The sequence below is a fragment of the Carya illinoinensis genome, chromosome 3, assembly GCF_018687715.1.
Source record: "Carya illinoinensis cultivar Pawnee chromosome 3, C.illinoinensisPawnee_v1, whole genome shotgun sequence".
NCBI classification, from domain to species: domain Eukaryota; kingdom Viridiplantae; phylum Streptophyta; class Magnoliopsida; order Fagales; family Juglandaceae; genus Carya; species Carya illinoinensis.
Genome location: NC_056754.1, coordinates 120,109 through 134,429, shown reverse-complemented (window position 1 = coordinate 134,429; position 14,321 = coordinate 120,109). Strand labels below are relative to the sequence as shown.

At 39.0% G+C, this 14,321-nt stretch overlaps 1 protein-coding gene across 1 annotated transcript; it reads right to left on the bottom strand.

Annotated features, from left to right (window-relative positions):
- Nucleotides 1–1,702: 1,702 nt before the first annotated feature.
- Nucleotides 1,703–9,179, bottom strand: LOC122302209. The gene is made up of 2 exons (XM_043113343.1): nucleotides 8,156–9,179; nucleotides 1,703–2,001 (listed from the first exon to the last, which is right to left on the bottom strand). The coding sequence occupies exon 1, from the start codon at nucleotides 9,077–9,079 to the stop codon at nucleotides 8,177–8,179; it is 903 nt and encodes a 300-aa protein (XP_042969277.1). The 5' UTR covers nucleotides 9,080–9,179; the 3' UTR covers nucleotides 1,703–2,001; nucleotides 8,156–8,176.
- Between the last annotated feature and the right edge of the window lie 5,142 nt (nucleotides 9,180–14,321).

The window sequence follows — 14,321 nt, the reverse complement described above, 5'->3', positions numbered from 1 at the left end:
TTTCACAACAATATATCATATATGATTAATTGATAGCATAATTACTAACACTTGCTTGCAACTTAGTTATTTTAAAAAAATTACCTAATTACTTTAATTAAGTATAAATAGTAGAGTATGTATAATGTATTTACTATTTTAGTAATATAATACCATTCGTTTTTAAATGCTTGCTTATTTCTCTATTCATAAGCCAAGTGTGAAGATTCCTAAAGAATGATGATTGATCAAGAGACCAAAAAACATACAAGAATTCTTTCAACCAAAAGTCTTTTAAGTTTTAATGGTGCATGCACATAGATATTGAAAATCTGTGTTGGTGGTTTTATATATATAATTATTTGTTGTGCTGGTGATATTTTTTGTATTATTGTATTATACAAGTCTTTGATTATGTATTATATAATTTATATTGCTTTTTCAAGAAAAACTGCATGAATTGGTAATTATAAGAAATAAATATTTTTATGAGATTAATGATGGTTGGCTGGCTTGATTAGTAGTACTGTATTTTTCACATAATGTATATATATTTTCATATGAATAGAATAAAAAATAATTATGGAACTAATATTTCTTCATTATTATTGTCTATTTACATATAATGACATAAATTATCACATGATTTATGATATATTATTAATTGATAGCATATATTATTTAATTTTTTATATGGTCAATGATAATTAATTAGATAAAAATTACATTATTAATTTATATAATTACTATATAAAAATAATATATTAAATTATTAAAACTATTTTAAATATATACATAATTTGGTTCGATCCAAAATTTATAAATCTTGAAACTGGACTGAATTTTTTTGATCCACAATATGTGAGATCGAAATCGACCAGCATTGGTTTCGGTCCAATCCAGACCAACAATTTCGCTCTAGTCAGTTTTTTCGGTTCGGAACAAAATTTGTAAAGCCCTAATAAATAATAGTCAAAATATTTAAATTAAAATATTTTACTAAATTTTGAAAAATGAGAGAAAAAATTAAATTAAAAATATTATAAAGTTAAAAAAATGTTTAAATATAATTTTAATTTTAAAATTTTAAAAAGTATTGATTTTTGTATTTTATTTAGAAGTTTGAAAAAATTATATGGGTTAGATTTTATTATTAGATAATGATTAGATAAAAAGTTAAAGATTTAAAACTAAAAAATATTTTATATTTAAATAATATTTGAGAAGAAAATATCGATCAGTGCACTAATCCATATAAGACATGATCAAACCTTGTTTACAACAAAGAAAATGCTTGAATGATTGGCATCCCGACAATGGTCCCGATTGTCTTTTTTTGATTTTTGAACTTAATGACTAAGTAAGTATTTTTTAATGATATTATATATATATATATAAACTGTCTAAGAAAATTAAAAAAATGCTTGAAAAAAGAAAAAAAAAAAAAAGATGGCCTTCTCGATAACTTTTCTCGTGGGTCTAGCAGTGTCCTTATCACATTATCTTTAAGCTTAAAATTGACGCAGTGGAAAGTAGCATAAGAGAGCCTGTTTATTTTGCTGTGCTGAATATATTGAGATAATTGTTAAGACAGGTCTATGCTGCCTACCTCAAGTATTTAGTTGAGCACGATGAAGACCAAGCAATATTTAGTTATTTTATCGGCACACATGAAGAATCTAGTCAACAAACAAAAGGGAAAGCCAAGCAATATACACATATATACTATAAGCAAGCAAAATTCATTAAAACCGATGGGTGTACCACATAAGAAGTATACAAGAGAGCCGCTAATCAGAAAAAGGACAAGGAAGACAAAACCCATAAAACTACCCAGGTATTAATCCACCCTCCTAGCACTAATACTACTACCGAAAGCCCTCAAAAAACAACATGAGTCAATCTGTTCTAGCATCAAAACCGACCCACAAACCAGGACATCAAGACATACCAGACGACCAGCAGCTGAGGCTCCATTGATATACCCTTTCCTTGCCTCTTCCACGGCTTGAGAGTCAGCCTCTGGAATCATTATTATTATTATTATTATTATTATCATTATTATTTTTTTTTGACAAGTATGAAAGGCACTTTTATTCAACGGATGAAATAGGCGAAGTTCACGTACACATGAAGTATACAAAAGAAACACCTAATTACATCTAGAAGCAAAAAACGAAAATGAAAATTCATAAGCAGAAGTACAATAGCAGAAAACCATTGAAGTAAAGAGCACACAAAAAAATTCCAGATTTTCTCTACAGTACGCTCCTTATTGTTAAACCACCGCTTGTTCCTTTCCCATCAAATACACCACATAAGACACAAGAGCATTATTAACAGAGTATGCTAACAGAGTATGCCTCTAGAATCATTATTAACAGAGCATGCCTATCTTTTGGAGTTGTAATAAAACATACTGAAAAATATATGATTGATAACAAACTTTTAAAGAACCATTTATCTTCACCGATAATCTTGAACAGGATGACAAATCACCTACCTACCCAGAGTCCTATTACATTGTTCAACAGCCATCGACCAAGGATTGTTTCCCAAAATATTTAAGACACAAGGTCAGTTTCAACGGCAACCATGTTAGACCTATGCATTACCAACAGAGTCGCAAATGGATGATTCATATATAAGTCGAGAAATGATTCATACATATAGTATACATGTATACGATAAGAATTCAAAATTCAATAAAACTAATGGGTGCACCACATAAGAAGTTTACAAGCGACCCACAAAGCAGCAAAAGGACAAGGAAGACAAAACCCAAAATTCACAAAACTCCTCCAGGTATTAATCCACCCTTCTAACAGTAATACTAATGAAAGCACCCCAAAAAACAACAACAATCAAACTGTTCTAGCATCAAGATCGACCCACATAAAACCAACCCCACAAACCAAAACTTCAAGACATACAAGACATAACCACCAGCTGAGGCTCCATTAAGAATTGATATACCCTTTCCTTGCCTCTTCCACGGCTTGATATTCAGCCTCTGTAATCATATTAAATAGAGTATGCCAATCTTTCGGAGGGTAATAGAACCTACTCAGAAATATATGATTGATAAACTTCTAAAGAATCATATATCTTCACCGATATTCTTGAACAGGTGACAAATCACCGACCTACCCAGAGTCTTATTACATTGTTCAACAGCTGTCCGAACCCAAAGGATTGCTTTCCAAAAGACCTTAGAAGCAAGGTCAGTTTCAACGGCAACCATGTTTGACATATGCATTACCAAGAGAGTCCGAAATTGATAATTCATGCATAGGCTGCTCTAAATCACGACCCGGATGCTCTAAATCTCGACCCGGAAGCTCACCCGTAAGCTCGAACATCCAATCCCGGCCGGCAGCACAGACAACGCCGATGGCCCCTATCGATCTTCCCGGTAACAACGATAAGAGGTTCTTGGCCATGACGGCTATATCTCGACTCGGAGGCTCACCCGTAAGCTTGAACAACCCATCCCGGCCGGTAGCCTCGCCGGCAGCACAGACAACGCCGATGGCCCCTCTCGAACTTCCCGGCAACAATGGTAAGAGGTCTCTGGCCCCGATGGTGTCTCTGGGGTCTTCGGCAGAAACGCCTGGAGAAGGAATCGACGCAACCGTCGTTTCCCAGGCTTCCGATGGATCGTGTCCATCACAGACAGGGCCGGGCGGCCCACTGGTGTCCCTGGGAGGCCACCTGCATGCACGGGATGAAGCCCACCCACTTCCAGTGGTCTGCGCAGGCCACCCTTCCACCGAAACCACTGTTTTCCCTTCAAGAGTCCTCTGCACCGTTGAAGAAGAGGAAGTTCTAGGCTCTGAAGAGGAGGAAGAAGAAGAGGGTGATTGTGGGTCAGGTCATATAGTGCCTATCACGGTAATGGAAAATGAAGGGGATGACCTTAGCCCCATTTGTTCTCTTCCTCCAACACTGCCATGGTCTGACCCACAGTCAGATTGGGTGTTGAGGAAGGTAGAAGATATTCGGCATTGTGCAGGGATCTCTTGTGTTGGTTTCGAGGATCAACTGACAGCTCTTTTCACAGCTATCGCAGCGGAACAGTCACATTTTAACTGTTCAGCCACCAAAAGAGAAAGGGAACTAAAAAGACTCTCATGCTCCGTAAACTATGGCTCTCGGGAAGGAATTACGAGTAGGGATAAGACTGTCGATAGGGTGAATCTAGGGGATCCATGAAGCCCAAGATCCTCTCATGGAATGTTCGGGGTTTAAATAACCCGAACAAACGCCTTAGAGTGAAGAATTTAATCCGGGATTGGAAGGCCGATATCGTTTGTTTACAGGAAACAAAATTGAAGTTTGTGGACAAGTCAATTATTAGAAACTTGTGGAATTGTGTTTATGCGGGATGGACTAGCTTACCTTCCAAGGGTGCATCAGGGGGTATTATAGTGATGTGGGACAAGAGAGTAGTTGATTTGGTGGATGAATACATTGGCAAGTTTGTGGTTGCATGTTCTTTTATGTCGCTGGAGGACAAGTTTGCATGGGGCTTTGCAGGGGTGTATGGTCCTAACGATGACATTAGCAGGAAGTTTCTATGGGACGAGATTGCTGGTTTGTGCAACTGGTGGGAGGGTCCTTGGTGTATTGGAGGTGACTTCAATACCACTCGGTTCTCGAGTGAACGGTCGGGGGTCTCTACTTCGGGGTCAGCCGACTTCACAACCTTACTTTTTGAGCTGGATTTGGTAGACCTTCCCCTAGCGGGGGGCGACTACACCTGGTCAAACGGGAGGGCCTGGTCTCGCCTGGACAGATTTATTGTCTGCCCTTGCTGGGAGACACATTTTCCCACCCTATGTCAAAAACACCTCCCCAGGCTTTGCTCAGATCATTTTCCACTCATTCTGGACTGTGGGGGTCTTCACGAGGGGCAAAGATACTTCAAATTTGAGAATATGTGGCTGAAGATGGAGGGATTTCTGGACAAAATTAGCTCTTGGTGGTCCTCCTATCAGTTTTCGGGCTCCCCCAGTTTTGTCTTAGCTGGAAAACTTAAAAACTTGAAAAATGATCTGAGGATATGGAACAAGGAAATTTTTGGGAATTTTAATGACCAAAGAGCAAACTTTTTTCAGGAATTGCAGAGGCTTGAGGACAAGGAAGTGACGGGGTCTCTCACGGTGAACGAAAAGGAAAGAAAGATGGTGGTAGTAGCTGAGTTGGAAAAAATCACGCTTATGGAGGAGATATCATGGAGACAAAAATCACGGGCCCTTTGGTTGCAAGAAGGGGATAAGTGCACTAATTTTTTCCATCGTGTTGCCAACTCTCATCGAAGAACAAATGCCATCGAAGTCCTACACAACAAAGGGAGGACTATCTCTAACAGGGTAACCATCAAAGAACACATCGTGCACTTTTATGAACAACTTCTTAAAGAGCAACACCCTTGGCGTCCTAAGGTAGATGGACTCGCTTTTGACTCTATCGATGCACAAGTGCAGCGTAGTTGGAAAGGCCGTTCGAAGAGGAGGAGGTGCGCATTGTTCTAAAAGGGATGGATAAAGACAAGGCCCCAAGTCCCGACGGTTTCACGATGGCTTTCTTTCAAGCTAGTTGGGACATCGTCAAAGAGGACATTATGAAGGTATTCCTCGAATTTCACACTTTCTTGAAATTTGAGAAAAGTCTCAATGCCTCTTTCATTGCTCTTATTCCAAAAAGGGCAAGGTCGGTTGAGGTGCAGGACTTTCGCCCCATCAACTTGGTGGGTGGGATCTATAAAATCATTTCCAAAGTGTTAGCCCGGCGGATGAGTGTAGTTATGGGAAAGATTATATCGAAGTCCCAAAATGCCTTTGTGAAAGGGAGGCAAATTCTTGACTCTGTCCTTATCGCTAACGAATGCTTGGATAGCAGGGTCAAAACTGGCAACCCAGGTATCTTATGTAAGCTAGACATGGAAAAAGCCTTCGATCATGTAAATTGGGACTTCTTGTTGTACATACTTGGCAGGTACGGCTTTGGGGAAAGGTGGTGCCAATGGATAAAACATTGTATCGCTACTGTCAGATTTTCTGTCCTGGTAAATGGCACCCCCGAGGGTTTCTTCAATAGCTCCCGAGGTTTGCGGCAAGGGGACCCTCTATCCCCTCTTCTCTTCATTTTAATAATGGATGTTCTAAGCAGAATGTTGAATGGAATGGTGGAGGGTGGTTTCATCTCGGGCTTCTCAGTGGGCGACCTCACCCATGGTAATCTCTCATTTTCCCATCTTCTTTTTGCTGATGACACTTTGATCTTTTGCGAGCCGGACCCTGACCAGATTCGCTCTCTAAGGGCTCTTTTGTTATGCTTCGAAGCCGTCTCGGGACTCAAAGTCAATCTCGCAAAATCTGAAATCATACAAGTTGGTGTGGTGGATAATCTAAGCGAATTGGCTGGTTTTCTGGGTTGTAAGGTGTCATCCTTGCCAATGAAGTATCTTGGTCTCCCTCTGGGGGCTCCTCACAAATCCAAAACTATATGGGATAGGGTTGTAGAGAAAATCGAACGCAAACTTGCGGGTTGGAAGCGACTCTATCTATCCAAAGGAGGCAGAGTCACTCTTATCAGGAGCACGCTTTCTAACCTTCCCACATATTTTCTCTCCCTATTCCCCTTGCCTACAGGTGTGGCATATAGATTGGAGAAGACCTTTCGTGATTTCTTATGGGGTAGCTCGGAGGAAGTAAAAAAATTCCATTTGATCAAATGGGATAAGGTATGCACACCTATGGCTAATGGAGGTTTGGGGCTCCGCAACTTGAGAACCTTTAATAAGGCTCTTTTGGGTAAATGGTTATGGAGATACCACAGGGAAAGAGATGCTCTTTGGAGGGAAATAATCGATGGCAAATACGGGAGCCTGCGGGGAGGTTGGTGTTCCAATGTAGCGAGAGGGGCGCATGGAGTGGGTTTGTGGAAATTCATACGCAGTGGTTGGGAAACTTTTCTCACTAATTGCAGGATGGCGGTGGGACGAGGCAACCAAGTTAGCTTCTGGCATGACACTTGGTGTGGTGAGGTAGCCTTGAAGATCACTTTGCCCTCTCTTTTTAGGATTGCATTCGATAAGGAGGCCACAGTTGCTGAAAATATGGACAGCTTCTCTAATTCCACTTGGTCAGTAAGATTCACTCGAGCTGCACAAGCCTGGGAGTTGGGAGACATCGCTGATTTTTACAGCGCATTACAAGTGTCAACTCTACAAGCTGATGGAGAAGACCATCTGCTCTGGTTGCCAACGGGGAACAAGCAATTTTCAGTACGTTCCCACTACAAGGTACTGTCGGCACACCCCTCCATTGCATTCCCTTGGAAGTGCATTTGGAGGACTAAGGCTCCTCTAAAAGTTGCCTTCTTTGGTTGGCTAGCATCCCATGGGAGTATTCTGACTATCGACAAATTGAGAAGACATGCCTCTACCTAACAGATTGGTGCTTCATGTGCAAACACAACAGTGAGACAGCGGATCATCTACTTCTACATTGCGAAGTAGTTACGGTCTTATGGAATGACATCTTCACAAGATTAGGCTTGGCATGGGTAATGCCTAGTAAGGTGATTGATCTGCTGGCATGTTGGAGAGGTGTTCGGGGAACGGGACAGATTGCAGACATTTGGAAAATGGTGCCACTATGTCTAATGTGGTGCATCTGGAATGAAAGGAATAGTCGCTGCTTCGAGGATAAGGAGTGTTCACCGGAAGGGCTTAGGGATTTCTTCTATCACACTCTAGTTTTATGGGCATCCTCTATTGTACTAAATGGCACTACCTTTACTGAACTTCACGCTGCCCTTTGCAGCACTTAGATTGTAGCTAGGTTCTTTGTATACCCCCTGTGTACTCGGGTCTTGCCCTATTTATGTTTTAATAAATATCTTTTTACTTATCAAAAAAAAAAAAAAAATAATTCATGCATAAGTCGAGAAATGAAGAGTTGAGCAATTCAATAGAATGAATAGAAAAAGAACAAAATCATCAATCCATCAATCTAGAGAACGACAGCAAATAATGAGCCAGCAATAGAGAAGAGAATGTATGTGGGGGCAACCTCAGATAGCTAGAAATGAAATAACGAGGTAAAAATGAACAGTCAGGACAGATATACTAAAACAAAAAAAATTCTTTCTGTCTGTGTACACGTACAAAATTCACACTAGAAAAGATTCAAGCCTGGGTGCCAGCCAAAGCTTTCATCTGAATGTGATTGTTATCTGCTGTAGTGGCAGTGTTGGGCAAGGCCTGGTACGATCCAAGCGATCTCCTGATGCCAAGGGTCTTGGCAACAGCCGCGTAAGTGACCATCACAATGAGGACGACGAACATGACGTGAACCACAAACACGAGATCCAGAATGGCGACGGCCCTCAACCGCGACTCCTCCAACTCGCACTTGGTGGAGCCCTCGACCCCGCTAACCACGTCGAGCAACCTGTGACAGCCTTCGGGAATGAAGGCGTCGACGTAGAGGGAGAGGCCGGTCTGGAGCACCCACAGGCCCTGTAAGCAGAGGGTGGCGGAGAGGGCGACATCGGCAACGAAAAGCGTGGGGCGGCAGGCGAGGAGGAGAGAGACGAGAGAAGCGAGGGCCGAGATGCGGGCGGAGAGCGAGTCGCACTTGGCCTGGAGAAGGGAGGTCTGGACGGAGGCGGAGGAGGAGGAAACGGAGTAGTGTAAGAAGAAGAGGGCGGAGGCGATGGCGAAGAAGAGATCAGAGGGGAGAGGAAGGAGATCGAAGTCGGAAAGGAGGAGTGAGAGCGAGAGGAGGAGGAAGAGGAAGAGGACGGCGGCGGACTGGAGCGAAGTGAAGCGGTGGACGGGGGTGTGGCCCTTGAGGAGAGGATCGGAGTCGGAAGAGATGAGCAGTTGGTGGAGGAAGGCGATAAGAAGGCAGAAGAGGAGAAGGTAGAGCTGAAGGTGTTTGAGGCGGTGATGATTGAAGGGATGGAAGGGCTTGGCCGAGTAAGATTGAGGAGATTTCAGGTAGTTGCGGGTGGTGCTGATGAGGTGGTAAAGCCCTAATGACAACAGCGCCGACGAAGAGAAGATCTCGTAGACAAGGGCTGCCATTGTTTGTCAACCCCTCCCTCTCTATGAATGCTGATTCCCGTCCAATTTATTCATTCGAGCCCTAACTTCTGTGAGTGCTCATTTTCAAGTGGAGAAATCCTACAAACCGGTCGGGCTTATTTTACTAAAATAACAGCCTACCAATAATATTGTGGCACATAAGCATTCTATCACAATAATTTTATGAATGCACTACATCATATTGGAAATCACATTCCAATTTCAGACCCCCCTCAGGCTTATCTTGCAACGTTGCACCGGCTCTTGCACGGAACTCCCTTCTCGCAGTTTTGCATGTGCCCTCTCTCACGTCTGACTTTGTACGGCTTTATCTCGAGTTGACCCTCTCATGACAGTCACCCGCTCCATCTCCAAAAACCTCTCTCTGTCTTGTGAACTAAAATTTGAAGGCTACAATCTCAATTTTTTCATACCCATAAAAACAACAGTCAGCAATTACCCTTTTACATGCAAATTACTAGAAGAAAAAAAAAAGTGGAAAGAAAGTAAAAAGAGGAAAAGAAACCTTAGAGAAAAGAGGAGAGTCATCGATTTGCTGCATGCTTTGAAATAAAAATTAATATGAGCATATGAATTTGGATTGTACTCAAACTTCTTTCGGTAAGTGTTTTGAAGTAGTTGGAGCATGAATTTGGTTTTTCTTTCGAGATTAAGCGCTTTCTAGTTCTGGATTATGGTATAAGCTCACGTCCGAAGTGGGAGAATGGGATTCAGACTCAAATATTGGGCTTTCAACTTCAATATGAATAAGTGAATGTAGATTTGGATTTCAACGAGTAGACCAGGTAGATTTGGAAGTAGATTTGGGTGATGGTCTGCGGATCATTCTCTTTCGGTGTAGAGAAGGGGGGGCAAAGAGGGGGGGAAGATGAGATTCTGTGTGGGGAAGTCTATTGAGATTATTGTGTATTTACTGATGTGGCAACAGGTGAAAGGATGGCTGTTATTCTTCAATTAATAGCCTGACTATTCGGAAGCGCTTCTCTTTCAAGTGTAGTGATAGCCGATAGGTTTCTCTTTTTCTTTTAAATATTTTTTTAACATCTTTAGGTACTGTTTGGCCATTAAAATTTTTCATCTCAAATACAAAATTCTCATCTCATCATTACAACTTTCTCACATCTCCATACAAAATATAATAAACAATTCAACTTTTTCTTAATTTTTTCAAATCTCAAAATAATAATAATATTAACATATAATATTTTAATATTATAATATTTAATCTTAAAACTCAAAATTCTCATCTGAAAATTCTCAATGGCGAAGTAAACTTAATCACTAAAAAAAAATTAAAAAATATATATAATTTTATTAATAATCACTTCCTTAGTCATTAAGCAAAACAAAAAATTAAAAAAAAAATTCAAATACAAAAAGAATAATAAATGGGTAGTAAGATAGTTGTAACTCTATCATTTCCCTTCTTTCTAGTGTCTTTGTCATGGGTGTAATCAGTTTGACAGTTTTGGGACTGGACAGAACCTGTCGGTCCACCCCTTACGAGACCGATTGGTGGGTACATCTTAAGGGTGGCAATATGTTATACAACCCGTTAATCCAACACGAACACAACATGATAATAGCAGGTTAGATTTTAGTCTTAACGGGTTCAGGTCAAAACGGGTGAACCCGTTAAGACACGATTGCTTAACGGATTAACCCGTTATAACATGTTATAATCCGTTATGACACGTTAAGAAAGTTAAAATTATAATTATACCATTATACTTATAAGTAAAATTGTTAGAATTTTAATATCGATATTTTTATTGTTTGAATTGTAATTTTGGACTTGTATTTAGTTTTATAATTTTTATAAATATTGTGATTTTTAAATTTATATAAAATTATGCTAAATTTAATTAGGTCAAATTGGTTAATTTCGGACCCTTTTAACCTATTTAAATAAATAGTTTGAAACGGGTCGTATTATGTCGTGTTAACTTATTTCGTAATATTTACTAATTGGTCAAAACGGGTTGATATGATACGACCCGTTATATTAACGGATCGTGTTAGGGTTTGAGATTTTGACACAATAAGCTTAACGGGTCAGGTTAGGGTTGAGCTATATAGTATAATATACATACTTTGACACGACACGAACATAACCCGTTAACACGATTTGACACCCCTAGTACATCTAGATGGGAATGTTACATTTTGATCCAGTCGGTCCATTTGAGTAGGGTTTATGTAAAATGGGTCCCTTTTTTTCTTTTTTTTATTAAATTTATTTTCTTTTTTAATTAAAGCCCCCACTTTCAAAAATCAGATATAAAATAAATTGGGTTGTGTTTATTTCGGCCCAACTAAAAAATGAGCAAAAAATTTTCAGTTTTTAAAATGGCATATATATCAACTGTTTAACTCTATTTCTCAATTTTGTTTATGAAAACAGTACAAAGAAAAATTAGGAAAAAGTAGTAATTAACATATTAGTGACTTATTCAAAAGAATGTGTTAAAAAGACAAATAAACCACATTTTTGTTCTATTAAAAATGTGCATCGTCAAAACAAGCAATCTCACGCTTTAGCGCCACCATGCAAGGCTCTTCTCAATACCATGTTTCCTACACCCATAAATAGAGTACCACACCAATGCCACGACACAAAAGCTAGCAATACGAACAGCCACCTACGCCACTCAAATCAGCCACCTAACCATCATTGCATGTCGGAGAAGCTTGGAATACCACAAATAATGCTAATCAACGCAGCATTTCATCTACACTGTAAATCATACGTCCATCAGAGCCACAGTGCCTTTGCACCATCTCGAACAACCATACCCAACCTCGTGCTACCATAGAAACCATCGACAGCCACCCTTTATCACCTCATGCCGCTCTGGTGAACCCACGATTGCTGCCTCTCCTCTTCCATTGCATCAATGTTTGATACCACTGGAACTAACTCGATTCTCTCTTTGTACTCTACCACGATCAAAAGCCACCTTTAGCCACAACGTCATTGATCTCCACCTAGATCCATCGTCACGAGTTGCTCTCTTGGCCAGTTGTGTTTGGGTGTTGAAAGTACCTCAACACTTTTCAATATATTCAACTACTATTCATTATTTTATTATTACTTTTCACCTACATTTTATAACTGTTCATTACTTTTTACTACTATTTAATATTATACTATTACTTTTTATATTTTTTTCACTACTATTCACAACATACTTTAACACTTTTCAATACCCAAACTCAACCGCGCATCGCACAGTGCTATCCTCTTGTGACCTTGTTATTCTCAGAATACATGACTTGCCTTTTTGTGATATTTCTGTAAATAAGTTTGTACCAAAATTTTAGTGTTATTACAAAAATGCCACTTGCTCTATCATGTTAGGCCTGGGCTCTGACTCCGACGGAGTCGGAGGAGTGCCTTCCAACCTCCGACTCCGATTGGAGTCGGAAGCAAAATTTAGCTCCGACTCCGACTCCAAATGGAGGTTGGAGTTCGGAATGCTGATCGAAACACCGATTGGAGCTTGGGCTGGGACTTCAACTTGAAATCTTCAAATAGTACGTTGGACATGGCTCCTTTGCAGGGAGAGATTGAGAAAAATAGAGAGAATGGACACTGCACAAAGACTTAGAAAATCATAAATGAGAGAGAATTAATCGCTGGTCTATTATTTGTGGAAAAATTGTTTTCAAAAAGCTTCCAACTCCAAAGAATGGGCGCTGCACAAAACAGAGAAATCAGTCAAGACGTAGAACTGAGAAAAATAGAGAGAATGGGCACTACACAAAGACGCAGAAATGAGAGAGAGAATTAATTGTGGGTCTGTTATCTGTGGAACAATTGTTTTCAAAAAGCTTCCAAACTCCAAAAGTGGCGCTGCACAAAACAGAGAAATGAGAGAGGGTTGGGAAACATTTGTTCAAAAAGCTACCAAAATTCATGTGGGGGAGTCAGGACTACTCATGGGTTTTACTTTTTAATATTTTATTAATTTTAGTCTACATTTCTTCACGGACTACCTTTTAGTCTCCAATAGTTTTACGTTATTGATTTTATTCTAAAAAATCATTTGTTCACCTGGTCGTTGGGGGCGCTTCAACTCCAGTAATGGAGTTTAATAAAACCGGTAATGACCATTAGGCCAATGAAACATCCTTTACATATATTGTAATATTAAGTATATTAAGTATATTTATCAGAGTTCAGAGTTTGAAATTCGGAGTAACTTTGAACTTCGACTCCGAACTCCGAAAATATTTTCGGAACTATTCTGATTTTGACTCCAATTTTCGAACACTCTTACTCCGTCTGAGTCAGAATCGGAGTGGAGCTCGGACGGAATCGGAATAATCAGAGATTTGCACAACCCTATATCGTGTAGCCTTCTGTAAAGCCTAAAAACAAATGCAACTTGTTTTTTTAAATTGGGCTAGGTTATTGTCACATGAAGCTTGTAGTTGAATTAGTTAAGCCTTTCTTGGACTGTTTTATGTTAGGCTGGACTTAAACAATCTACCTTGTTGTGGGGTTGATTGTTAAATAGACTTGAGATTGAGTTGGAATTATTTTAAGTGAGTATTAAGTGGAGATGTATTTTATGTGGGCTTAGTTTTAATTGGGTAAATATATTAGCCATACACTTTATTTTACATAAATAATTTAAAATTTAATGTATGAGTCGGAAAAATTAAGTGGATATTGATTAATTTGGGCAGTGATGATATTTCAAGGGTTATGAAAATTCTAGATTTTTAGGAAAAATAGGTTATTTTAGTATTTTGTGCATAAATATCAAAATACGTGTTTAATTAGGGATTTAGGTAAGTTATGTCTTTATTTTGTTGGTGACAATTGATATTCGGTTGGCACAATTGTGAGAGAATTCAGAAAACTTGAAAAGTCCAGGTAAGTGGGGTTCCTATGTTAGAGTTTGTACAAAAGAAATGAAGGGTTCCGTGATTCTACCAACCGGATAGAATTAATTCAGTTCCAATTTTAGGATTTTTGAGACTAGACCAAATCAGTTCGTTATGAAATAACTTTATATTATAATTTATAACATAAAATTATAATATTAAACATGAACATTTGTTTAATCATATGTTATTAATATAAAATATACACATATTCTCAACATAGTCTTTTGAATTCTCAACATGTTCTTTTGAATCCTTTTGATCATATTCTTTTAATAAATTCTCAACATATTCTTTTAAATCCTTTTGATAAATATATAATACA